Source organism: Crinia signifera, chromosome 3 (genome assembly GCF_055691185.1).
Source record: "Crinia signifera chromosome 3, ASM5569118v1, whole genome shotgun sequence".
NCBI classification, from domain to species: Eukaryota; Metazoa; Chordata; class Amphibia; order Anura; family Myobatrachidae; genus Crinia; species Crinia signifera.
In genome coordinates, this window is record NC_139219.1 from 252,545,484 (window position 1) to 252,557,972 (window position 12,489).

Consider the following 12,489-nt stretch of genomic DNA (forward strand, 5'->3'; position numbering starts at 1 on the left):
TTTCGAGGCTCCTAGGCCCTTGTTCTTGCCCTCAGTAAGTACGAAGAGCCTTTTTGTCTTTCTCCAATCTTTCACTCTTTGTAAATAGATCATTAACGCTCTTTTCACATCGAGTTTATGCAGCTTTTGCTCCTTTTCGTTCACTGGTTTTGCACAAAACGACGGTAACACTATTTCCTGGTTGATGTGGAAAGAAGTCACCACTTTGGGCAGGAAGTTAGGGTTTGTCCTTAGGACAACCTTATTTTCGTAGAAATTCAGGAATGGCTCTTCAGCCCAGAGGGCTTGCAGTTCTGACACTCTCCTTGTGGATGTTACAGCCACCAGAAATGCCACCTTAGTTAGCCACTTGACTGGTACATCCTCAAGCGGCTCGAAAGGACTCTCTGTTAGGGCGTTCAGCACCAGATTAAGGTCCCATGGCGTAGTAGGGCTGCGAAACTGTGGTCTTATCCTCTTGGATGCTTGTATGAACCTTTGTACATATTTATCGTCTGCTATTTTCTTGTCTAGTATAGCCCCAAGAGCAGATACTTGTACTTTTAATGTACTGACTGACAGCTTTTTGTCTAGGCCTGATTGCAAAAAGTCTAGCACCGTAGGTATAGCTTTATGACTTTTCCCCTGCGTCTTGCAGAACTGTATATAGGTTTTCCAAATTTTGTAATATGTACCTGAGGTTGAGCTTTTCCTGGCCTTCAGAAGAGTTCTTACTACTTTCGAAGAGAAGCCTTTATTCACCAGAGTTCTGGTTTCAGCAACCATGCCGCTAGGTTCCAGTTCCTGGGCTGCTGTTGCGCAAATTTTCCCTGCCTCAGCAGGTCCTCGCGATCCGGCAACCTCCAGGGCCCTGCTACTGCCATCCTTACCAGTTTCTGGAACCAGGCTCTTCTTGGCCATGTGGGTACTATGATTATCACTGTCGCCTTTTCTCTCTGGATTTTGTTTAGCAACCTGGAGATGACCGGGAATGGCGGAAAGGCATACATCAGGCCTTGTTCCCACTGACACGTTAGCGCGTCCGTCCCCCAGGACTCCTTTTCCCAGTGTCTGGAGATGAACTTCTTCACCTTCCTGTTGTTTCTGGTTGCCATCAGGTCTGTCCTTGGATTGCCCCACATCTGTATTATCTCTTCGAACACTTCTTGGGATAGCTCCCACTCCCCTGGTTTTATCGGGCTCCTGCTTAGGGCGTCTGCGTACTGGTTTTCTTGTCCCGCAATGAATACTGCTGAGAGACTCTCTGTCCACGTTTCTGCCCAGTTCAGCACACGCGCTGCTGCCTTCATCATGGATCTGCTTCTCGTGCCTCCCTGCTTGTTCAGGTATGCCACTACCACCAGGTTGTCTGTCCTGATCACCACATCTCTTTGGTATAGGTGGGATTGAAAATACCGACACGCCTCTTTTACTGCATTCATTTCCCTGATATTTGAGTGAAGCAGTCTTCCTTGCTTTGTCCATTCTCCTTGGGCTGCTGCTCCTTGGCATACTGCTCCCCAGCCTGACATGCTTGCGTCGGTTGTCACCAGCACCTGTTCCCCTGTGGTGAAGGACTTCCCCTGTCCTAATCTTCCTTTCGTCACCCACCATAGCAGGTCTTGTTTGGCCCTTTTTGATACGAGGATCTTTTGGGTTGTCTTCTTGCTGTCTCCGTCCCATTGAGACAGGAAGCAGTTCTGTATGTTTCTGGTATGGAACCTTGCCCACTTTATGGTGTCCGATGCTGCTGACAGAAGACCCAGCAGTCTTAGGCAGTCTGCTGACCTGACACACCTCCTTGGTAAGAAGTAGCTTATTTCTTGTCTTATCTTCATTATTCTCTCTCTTGTCAGCATCGCTTTCATTGCCCTTGAGTCTATGATGACTCCTAAGTATTTTACTGATGTTGTGGGTTGTAGCTGACTTTTCTCCAAGTTTATGATCCATCCGTGTTCTTGGAGGAACTCTATTACCCTGTGTGTGTCCTTCAAGGCTTGTTCCATTGACCGCGCCATTACAAGCAGGTCGTCCAGGTATGCCCAGACTGTGATGCCTTCCTCCCTGAGTTTTGCCACAAGGACTATCAGAACTTTTGTGAATGTCCTTGGCGATGTTGACAGTCCGAATGGCAGAGCCGTGAACTGATAAGTTATGCCTGAGATTCGGAACCTTAAAAATTTTTGATGTTCTGAATAGATCGGTATGTGCAGGTAGGCATCTTTGAGGTCTATGGTTGTCAGGAAGGAGTTTCTTTTTATGTCTGGAAGTATCGTCCTGAGAGACTCCATCCTGAATTTCTTGGCTGTCACATATACATTTAGTCTTCTTAGGTCCAGTATGGTCCTGAACCCTCCTGATTGTTTTTTTACTACAAAGAACCTTGATTGCCATCCTGTCATTTCTTGTCCTTTGGGGACCCGCACCACAACGCCTTGTGAGATCATATTTTGCAGACTTTGTCTCAACGCCAGTCTTTCTTCTTTGCTTGTTGGTATGGGTGAATCTTCCAGCCATATCCCAGGATCTCGTACGAATTCTATTTTGTATCCTGACGATACGACTTCCGTCACCCATCTGTCGCTTGTAGATCGGCCCCAGACTGAATGAAACTTCTTCAGCCTTCCCCCGACCTTCTCCTTGGCGTCATTGTGTTTGTCTGTTATATCCAAACCTTCCGTCTCTGCCTCTTTGGCCGCGAAAGGAGCTTCTTCCCCCGGACCAGGGCCTCCTGTACCCTCTGCCCGGTCTGTACGTCCTCGCCTCCTTGAAATCTTGGGATTGAAACTTCTGAGATCTATTAGGCATTTTCTTAAAGCCCCTGTCTTGGGGAAGCCATACTGACTTTCCCCCCGTGGTTTTTGATATGATCTCATCTAGGTTTTTCCCAAACAGGTAATCCCCTTGGAACGGAAGGGATACCAGCTTATTTTTAGATTGTGCGTCCGCCGACCAGGGCTTCAGCCACAATGCTCTCCTGGTAACCGCAGTGCTTGCGTTTGTTCTGGCCGCCAGTCTTACCGCATCCAGTGATGCGTCGCATATGAACTCCACCGCAACTTGTACGTTTTGAATTATTTTAAGGAGTTCTGACCTTTTTACTCCGTCCAGAAGGTCGGACTCTAAATCCTGGCACCAGGACCTTAGCACTCTTGAGGTCACCGCTATTGCCGACGAAGCTTTAATGGAGGCACCTGACGTAATGTGCTGCTTACGCAGGCTCATCTCCATCTTTCTTTCCATTGCATCCTTAAATGCATTGGCGTCTTCTAAGGGCAGAGTGGTTTTCCTCGACAGTCTGGCAATAGCAGAGTCGACTTTGGGAGCCACCTCCCACTTCTTCACCTGGTCCGTGTCGAATGGGTACATTTTATTGACTCTGAGGGGTACGGCTATTTTTTTGTCTGGGTTAGCCCACTCTTCCTCCACTATATCTTGGAGTGGCTTTGATAAGGGAAATGCCCTTGTTTTTTTCTTCTTATCCTTAAAGAGGAGGTCCTGCAACTTCCCTTCCTCTTGTGGGTCCTCAATACTGAGAGATTTATTTATCAGGATGAGGAGGTTGTTAAGGAGATCTGGATTAAAGTCCAGCTCCATTTTCTCCTGGATTACTTCCCCCTCTTCCGCCTCCTCCAGCAATTCGGTGGCGGGCCTTCTCCTGGATCTGAGTCCTCGGATGGTGGGTCCCTAGGCCTCTTTGACCCTTTCTTCATATCTTCCTTTGTAACAAAGGTATCAGCTAATGAAGTTTTTAACATGGCGACCAGGTCCGCCATTTGGTCCGGCCTCATTATGGGGGCTTTTTTGCAATTCTCACACACAGCACTTTTCCATTTATCTGGCAGAGGTGCATCACATGCAGAGCATTTAGCCACATGTAGCTTTTTGTGCTTCTGTTTTACTTCCAGCTTGTCTTTACTCGATTCTGACCTGCAAGGGATAACAACCTTGCTTTAGAGCTGTAATACACTATAAGTGTTCCTAATAATTTCCTCTGGCTTACCCTGATTTTGTTTGCTGCTTCCTATCATCCTCCATTGCTGCGGAGTCACTGTATAACAATGTGCTAGTTAGACATGTAAGGTTAGAGTAATCAGCAATGTACTCCAGCAGCCATGCTGCACAGCGGAGTCTTACCCTATCCGTCTGGCTTCCACAGCAGCGTCTCTGTCACAGCAGCGTTTCTGCTTGACTGCGGCGCCATTTTAAGTCCTGGCGTCTGCTCTGTCAGAGATAGTCACACCCCTTGACGCATACTGATGACGCCGGCACTAATCCCCGCACTCCGGGCGCGCGCTCCAGTCTGGAGCCGGCGCGATGACGTCAGACGCGGCGTCTGATGCTTCTCTCGCCGCTAACGGCTGCAGCCGGCTTCCTCCTCGTGTCCCCGCCGGAGGGGGGAGGGAGATCCGGCCAGGCTGCGGGTGAAGTCTGAGAGCTGATGCCGCACATCGCATGTACCTCCGTGCTTCCTTGTGACACATTAACGAGGTTTGTTTTTCTTTGTGCTCCAAGTCCCATACTGCACTAGGCAGAGGGATATTGCCAGACAGGTGTCCCTACTACACTAGGTAGCGGGTAACCTCTATTTGCCTAAACCCCTAGCTGCACTAGGCAGTGGGGAAGGCTTGCAGCAGGTCCAGGGTAAGCCTCCTCTACCTGGAAAGGAAAAAAAGACACTGAGCCTCAGTAGGGGCGGTCCTTATATAGGGGCAGTGTTGTGTCTTTTTTTCCTTTCCAGATCTACCTAATGAGGGGGAAAACCCATAGTACAGCTGCCATGGGGAGGTAGAGGAAACAGGCATTTTCTGAGCGATTTTAAATAATTTCATTAAATTGCTCAGAAAATGCCTGAATATTGCTGTGTGCATAGCGATTGGAATGTGCCCAGGTTATTAAATCGGTCGGGGACAGTGTTCTCAGCGGAGAACACTGCCCCTAACAGATCGCTCAGCACACATCGCTTGCACATTGATGTGTGCTGAGTGATTATGCTGAGCAATCTAGCGACTGCACCACACATCACAGTCCTTGGCCTGGACACTCAAAGTAAAAGAGGCCTATTGCCCCCATTTCCATTCGTCTGCCCTCCACCCACCTCTAATGCGTTCAAAAAACTACGATGCGATCGCGGCACATATGCAGAATGGGTCCAGCACCTGCACAGTTTCCCAACCATCTGGACATTGCGCTGAAGAACGTGCAAGTGATTCATACTGACTAAGACTGCTGTGTCGGGTGTGGTATAGAGGTCTGACAATCGGGATCAAAACTGCCCGGACCCAGACAGCATGGCAGCGCAACAAAGCCTCTTGCGGGCTCTCTGTGCTCGCCACGCTGCTATTCTATTCTCCCTCTATGAGGGTCTTGGACACCCACGAGGTAAAAATAGCCTACGCCCTTTGGGAACCCGGTTGTCGGTGTTTTGACAGTCGGGATCCCGACTTCGGGTGAACGCCTGTCAGGACCCCGTTCCAGCACCCGCTGTGTATTGTATTTACTGCCGTCACCCTGCTAGAGATAGATAGATAGATAGATAGATAGATAGATAGATAGATAGATAGATTCAACTTCCTCCACAACAACATTTTCAGAATTTTATGCAGTGTGTTTAGTATACAGGACAACTGTAAAGAAAACATGTTATAAAAAGTAATGGCATTTAAAATGTATGTTGGACACTTACCAGCTGCACCTGAGTCTGCAGTGCTGCTGGGTTGTCATAGCAGAAATAGCTACCTGTAAGAAAATGTAAATGAGAAAACACAACTATCCATTGTTAAAAAAATAGGGGAGAAAACCGCCCCTAAAACAATAAAAATAATAACTTTCATTAAATGAGCACCTATAATCTACACCCAATAAAGGAAGTTTCTTTGTTGGCCAAATGAATACTAATAATATACTTGATGTAATCCATCAATCCCACTAAGAACTCGGGAGTATTCACAAGTCACCAGGAGGTGATGTCCATATATCCCATGCGTTATCCAGATTACTACGGCCGCCTACACTAAGCTACTTTCCACAGCACACAAACAGGTATGGTATAGGAACTTACTGAAAGAAAACAGTTCGCAAAAAAATAAAAACAACAGAACAAGTTGACATTTTCCTCCAATGTTTGTCTGTGAACTAATAAAAGAGTGATAACCTGGTTCCTTCCATGCATACAAGATTACTAATACTCAGATTAAATATGTTGAGCATTAAGTTCTTATGTGGTTGTAGTATGAAGGTGCACGTTTATTTTAGGACTAGCGGAGGCACCCGCGTTTGGTTGTGCTGTTAGCATTACTTGAGCTTCATACTTATTTTGTATTCAGCTTAACCACTCACATGCCCATGGTGTGGTGATGTACACATCTCTGTGGTGGACTACTGGAACTGACCACAGCTTTTTCCCCCCATGTCCTCCTCTATCCCCTTTATGTTATATGCAACTCAGCCATATCTTGCATCCCTGACCCACTTTGTGTAGTGGCCGGACTCCTTTCTGCCCCCCTCCCCGGAGGTTATGTGATTGAAGGTCTTTGGGGTCCAGATTAGGTTCACTGCCACTATCAATGTCCTCTACCCACTCTGTTATGCAACTTTGACATATCTTGCACCGCTGACCCCGTACAGGGGTGCTAGGGGTGTCTAACCCCACAGTATTTCTGTCCAGATTGTAAGTCAAATGTTTACCAAATTTAGTGTTAATTGCTCCAGGAATTCCAGAGTTATGCTGGAACATACACACATACATCTATATCTGCGATGGGAAGCAGTGAATAGGGTGTCAGTAATGGGCTACTCTAGGGCACTTTACTGTGGAAAACAATCATGTTTATACAATATTGCAATGTTTGCCTTCAATGTAAGAATACATACACATGGGGACAGATCAAATAACACTTTCCACATTTCTTTTACACTTCTTATACTTTAGCTTTTGTCCTTGCGCAGAAATTTTCATTGTGTGTAAAAATGCATTGTTTAGGTGTAACCAAAAGGTAGGATTCGATAAGCTTAATAGAAAAACTTTTGGCAGGCCAAAGGATAAGCCATATCAGTGTAGAGTGTGCCAGGAGCCGACTGCGATTACATGGCCAGGTGTAACCAATAAATAGTGTTCAAGCCAGACCTGATTTCCCTTCAACCTGCCCGGCAGCTTCCCTAGGATGGATACATACAATTTGGCCTTGATGGGCCAATTTTACATGCATGTAATTTTACACACATGGGGAACAGGCTGCAGTAGTGGCTGGGGGGGGGGGGCATGGGGCAGTGAATTTAGCCAATCAGCAGGCACCCATTCATTTGAATAGGAGTTTGATGGCCCGCTGATGGATCCAATCCAATAGATCATACATGCTGCACGTATGAGCTACAGGTACGGTGTGCACGGGATGCCCATCGGATCTGACCTGCTGTCAAACACCTCTGATCTGGCCAGTTTTCATCTGATATACCAGCCCAATCTGTCCAAATTGGACCTGTATATGGGCACCTTTATTTGTTGTGGGTAGACTTACATATAGTACGTTCCTACTTACAGAAAACATATATTTCAGTTGCCTTTAAATAGATGCTGACTATTTGGGGACATATGCAAAATAAATGAAAAGGCATGAAGGTGACCATTTATTTCAGAGCAGTCCAGATGACTCAGAATTCTGTCTGACCAGTGCGGCATATTTACCTGTGCACCTCTATGGTGGGGGGGACATGCAATGTTGTTGGGTGTTACTAAGGGCAGAGTTAAACCACACCTGCTGTAAACAGGACACAACTTTCTTCTACCTTTTCTATAATCAGTTTTAGGACCCTTGTGTGTATCCACATGCAAAAGATTCATTATCCAGATGATGTTACTGAATGATATCTTTAATGTTAAGTTATTGTTAATGTTTAGTGTTTAACCTGAGGATTGTTCTTTTGCAGCACTGCTGATATCATAAATGATATTGGTGGTGGTAGATATTGTATAGTGTATATAAACCAGGATGACCACGATCGTGTGACGATCAAGAAGCTATTACCTTTGAAATCGCACAATGGTCTCACGATGGATTGGAGTACACTATCTGCACACGATCCAATATAGATGACAAATCTTTACTACAGTAAATAAAATCTCCAGACCAACAGATGACCGGTGGGGAGCGCATCAGATTGGAAACGTACTGAACACATGCACGATTCTGCTCTTTTTACATACAATCAGTTGCACGACACATCAAAAATCGGGGATTGGAGCCCAAATTATCCTGATGTGTACCCAGCATGAGAGATAGAGAAAGCAAATCTGAGGCATCAGCACTCAGTGGAGGTGTGTTTTACACTTGCTGGAAAGATCCTATGACCGTGCCAGGCTGACAGTTACTGAGCTCCTCAATACGATCCATTACACTTAACTTCGGAAATTGCAACAACTTTATGTTTGCTCCTATGCACCAAATGAGTGTGACTGAATTGAGCAAACACACGAATACCCCTTTCACATTGCACAAATAACCCAGGTCGATCTTGTGTTGTTGCTGGGTCAACGTGTGGTGTGAAAGGGGCTTCTGAAAATAACCAGGTCTAGCAACCCAATATTCTGACCAGGGTTAAAAGATGGGTAAAGCCTGGTTCAAATCTTGGTTGCTGGGCAGTGTAAACATGTAACCCGGGTGCCATTCATACTATCGTGAGGAAACAGCCTCAGATCCAAAGGCTAACTCCTCCCCTGCCCTCTTATGACATCAGCTGTGGGGGACCTTGTATCGCAAATGCTGGGTTGCTACCTTGGCGGACCGGTGTCCAAATTCCGGCTGCAACCAGGCATTGGCGATGTGAAAGGGGTATAGCTGGAAGGAGTACTTACTTTTGACCATTTAGTGCAAGTAGTACAGGGTGAAAAAAGGTTAATAACATACAGCCTTTGATATACAGGGGGAAGTCAATTGATCATGTCCTGCAGTATAAAAGTGGCAGCCTGTTTTTTTTTTTTTTGACACTGACCCGTTTTCATGTGAAGAACAGATGGATCCGGTATAAGTGCCTAGACCTATGTATTTTCTTGAACATGGCCACAAAAATGGGCCGCTTGTCACAGATTTTTTTTGCCCCTCTATGGGGCAGGGAAAAAAAAATCCATGAGACTGCCAGCAGTAGGGGCTAATTGAAATAACCTCTGGGGATAATTGAATTATCACCATAGTATATGAAAAAGAGGCTATCATTTAATCATTAAGAGAACTTGCTTTGTTAACGGTTTGGGGAATAGGGTCACCAGAATGACTAGTACTTCCTTCCTGAGAACAAAATAGACTAATCCTGCTATGTTGCAAGACCAATGTGGTTTATGCATTGCAAAACTCAAAATTATATCATACAAAGTAGAGTTGGCCATCGAAGCAGTCGCCATCGACCGCAAAACTGCAACCAGTCATCAATAGTCATAAACTATGTGATGGATAACCATCATCTTTGACTGACTGGCCCATGGGCCAATTAGAATGTGAGGGTGGGGCTTCTGGGTGTCAGGGGCCGAGCTATGCTCCATGTCCTGTCACCTTGAAAAAGAAACATCGCTTCTTCTGTGCCATCGATGTAGGAAAACCATCTGGTTCTCCCACATCAATGGCAAAAGTATTCAACAGTGGCCATAAACCATCGATGATGGTCATCACTAATACAAAGTAGCAGTTTGATACTGAATGGCTGCTCCAAGTGCAAACCCTGTGTGATACATTTAGTCAAGCAGGAGAGGAGAGAAGTACAGAGCTACATAAATGTTAATGGTAAGCATTACTACCTCACAGCTAGGGAGGCAAATCCCGGGATTTTGGCCTAAAAAAGGCAGGATTTTAATCCTGGGATTTAGCCTTCCAATCCCAGGATTAGTGCCCAATAAAAAAATACCGGCAGGCAGCAGTGCGGCTGAAAGGAACAATGTGCTGTAGCGGCATCATGGCAGTGGCTGGGCTGCGCAGCATGACCCCTGACATCACATCACACTGCTATAGCAGACTGTTCTGAATCTGTACTAGGTCGCCTGGCCACACACCTGCCCACTGTGCAGCTCGTCCTAGCTGGCCACCATCTCGCTGGAGATGGTCCTGCTACTGCCTGTCACCACCACCATGGAAGTGACAGTGCAGGCCAGGGGGTAGTGGTTTAGGATTAGTCTGCCTTTCATTGATGTACGGGGTCGGCAGTTTGGGGGGGGATGGGGACAGGGGTGTTTTTTTGTTTGTTTTTTTATCAGGGAGGCCAATCCCGGGATTAAGCATTTTTCAATCCCGAATCCCGGGATTGAAAAAAATGCCCCGGGATTGGCATCCCTACTCACAGCATTCAAGTCATAAGTTTGATTGCCACCATGGCCCCGTGTGGAGATTGTATATTCTCCCAATGCTTGGTTTCCTCTGGGTACTCCGGTTTCCTCCCACATTCCAAAAATATACCGATAGGTTAATTGGCTCAGAACAAAATTAACACTAAATGTGTGTGCATGTACATGTGGCAGGGAACATAGGGGCAGATGTATTAATCTGCCCTAACGTTTTAAAAATAATGGGTCCCGCTTCTCCTGCATAACATGGAGAAGCAGGCACCCATAATGGGCGAATGTATTAAACCCCCCCCCCCCCCCCCCCCCCAGCACCAATAAGGAGATCCGTTAAGCCTAGCATTAACAGCTTTCCCTATCGATGCCCCTGCACATGCACAAACCTACTTTCCCCCTGGCCGGCTTGAATGGACATGTGCAAGATCTCTCTATTACCGCAAGATCTCCAGCGCAGCCCAGAGCCAGCAGCAGGGCTAGCGTTATCAGTGGGGATAGGACAATGCTAGCCCTGAGCTGGCATTGCGGGCGATAAATACATGGGGGGGAGGATTACAGGGAACAGTACAGCCAAGAGTTGCTCGGCAGGCTATCCGTAGCGTACATTAGGTGCGCTGTTTGTACATTAGGAAAAACCTAATCCCCCCCCCCCCCCCCTCCCCCAGTTAACCAGCATTAAGTGCAGAAATGCACTTAACGATGGTTAATACATCTACCCCATAGATTGTAAGGTCTACTAGGACCAGGACTGATGTGAATGGCCAAATATGTGTGCACTATATAACTAACTGGTAACAATGTGACTGCGGAGACTGATGCCCATGCATAAGCTTATCCCACACGTGCAACCCCCAGCTGCTGTGTATACTCTGCCGGCCTCGATGCTGCTGGGTGCTGCAGTGCACAGAGCCACAGCTGACCGGACAATCATTAACATGCCAATAACAACTCGGAAGTTGGGCAGACTGGCTGTATACACAGCTAACTTACCAAAGCCCAAGAAGCACATGAGGACCAGAACCACGACCCGATGGGCGAACCTACTAGGGTCACAGATTTGCCGACAGCTGCCTCCGGTCGGTGCTGCTGTGGCTTCCTTCGCCCGGGCCGGGTAGCAGCGCCTCCTGATCCTCTCCTACCGCCATCTTTCCCGAGCTCTGCTCACGTGATAGCACAGAGATGTCATGTGACCTAGGCGTGATGAGACTCCGGGTAGGGTAAGCGCTAGCGGTGACGCTCTCCTCTTGCAAGCTCAGCTGTTGTCCTAAATCAGAGCTCCTGACTGTAGTGTAGTGTCACTCACTACTACTCAGCTGCAGGGAACCGGCACCCACTGCCAACAGCTCACTCCGCAGCATCTCTGTGCTTTTCTAACTACCTGTGCATTTAATAGGACATAAAATATTGTTTTCTATAGTTTACACTTTATTTCAGTAATAATTAGCTAATACCCCTTTCAGACAGAAACAATATTGCCGGGTGAAGCATTTCCACCCGATAATTTTGTGAATAACAGGGGTCCTTTTTCTGTGTGAAAGGGCACAACCATGTCGTAAATCCCGTGTCTCCGACCAGGGGCGTAACTAGAACTTTGCGGGCCCCATAGCAGAATTTTGAAAGGGGCCCCCCACAGCATTGTTACAATAGAGAGAGAGGGTGTGAGGGATAGATGGGCAGAGAAAGAGACTCAGAGATGATGTCAGGGAGAGAAAGGGAGAGAGACAGGGGACCGGATGTAATGCAGCCCGTGTTTGGTGGCTATGCGGATGCTGGCCGAACGCTGACATTATTTTTAAAGGGAAAATCCTCACAATGCATGATTTTGACTTGTGCCCCTTTAAATAAATGTCAAAATTTGTCCGGCATCTAACATGACCATGGAACTAGGACTTTGGGCCTTATTTTGGTTCACTCTTAGAGGCAAAATCCTTCTTAGATGGGTAAAACCATGTGCACTGCAGGTGGGGCAGATATAACTTGTGCAGATAGAATTAGATTTGGGTGGGGTTTTTCTTCAAAGTGAGATATATATTGTAGTGTAGAAATAAAGCAGCCAGTATTTTCCCTGCACAGAAACAAAATACTCACCCAAATCTAATTCTCTCTGTGTTACATGTTACATTTGCCCCCCTGCAGCGCACATGGTTTTACCCATCTAAGAAGGAATTTGCCTCTAAGAGTGAACCAAAATA

The 12,489-nt window shown here is 46.6% G+C and overlaps 1 protein-coding gene across 2 annotated transcripts in view; it reads right to left on the reverse strand.

The window, feature by feature from the left end:
• The window catches only part of MFSD1 (major facilitator superfamily domain containing 1), a 46,698-nt gene extending 35,200 nt beyond the window's left edge, over positions 1 to 11,498 (reverse strand). For both annotated transcript variants that reach the window (XM_083177859.1, XM_083177860.1), the window contains exons 1-2: positions 11,288 to 11,498; positions 5,666 to 5,718 (exon numbers count right to left, since the gene is read on the reverse strand). In XM_083177859.1, coding sequence (XP_083033985.1) covers positions 5,666 to 5,718; positions 11,288 to 11,306 — 72 coding nt within the window. In that variant the 5' untranslated portion in view covers positions 11,307 to 11,498. The remainder of the gene's footprint in view (positions 1 to 5,665; positions 5,719 to 11,287) is intronic.
• Positions 11,499 to 12,489: the final 991 nt, after the last annotated feature.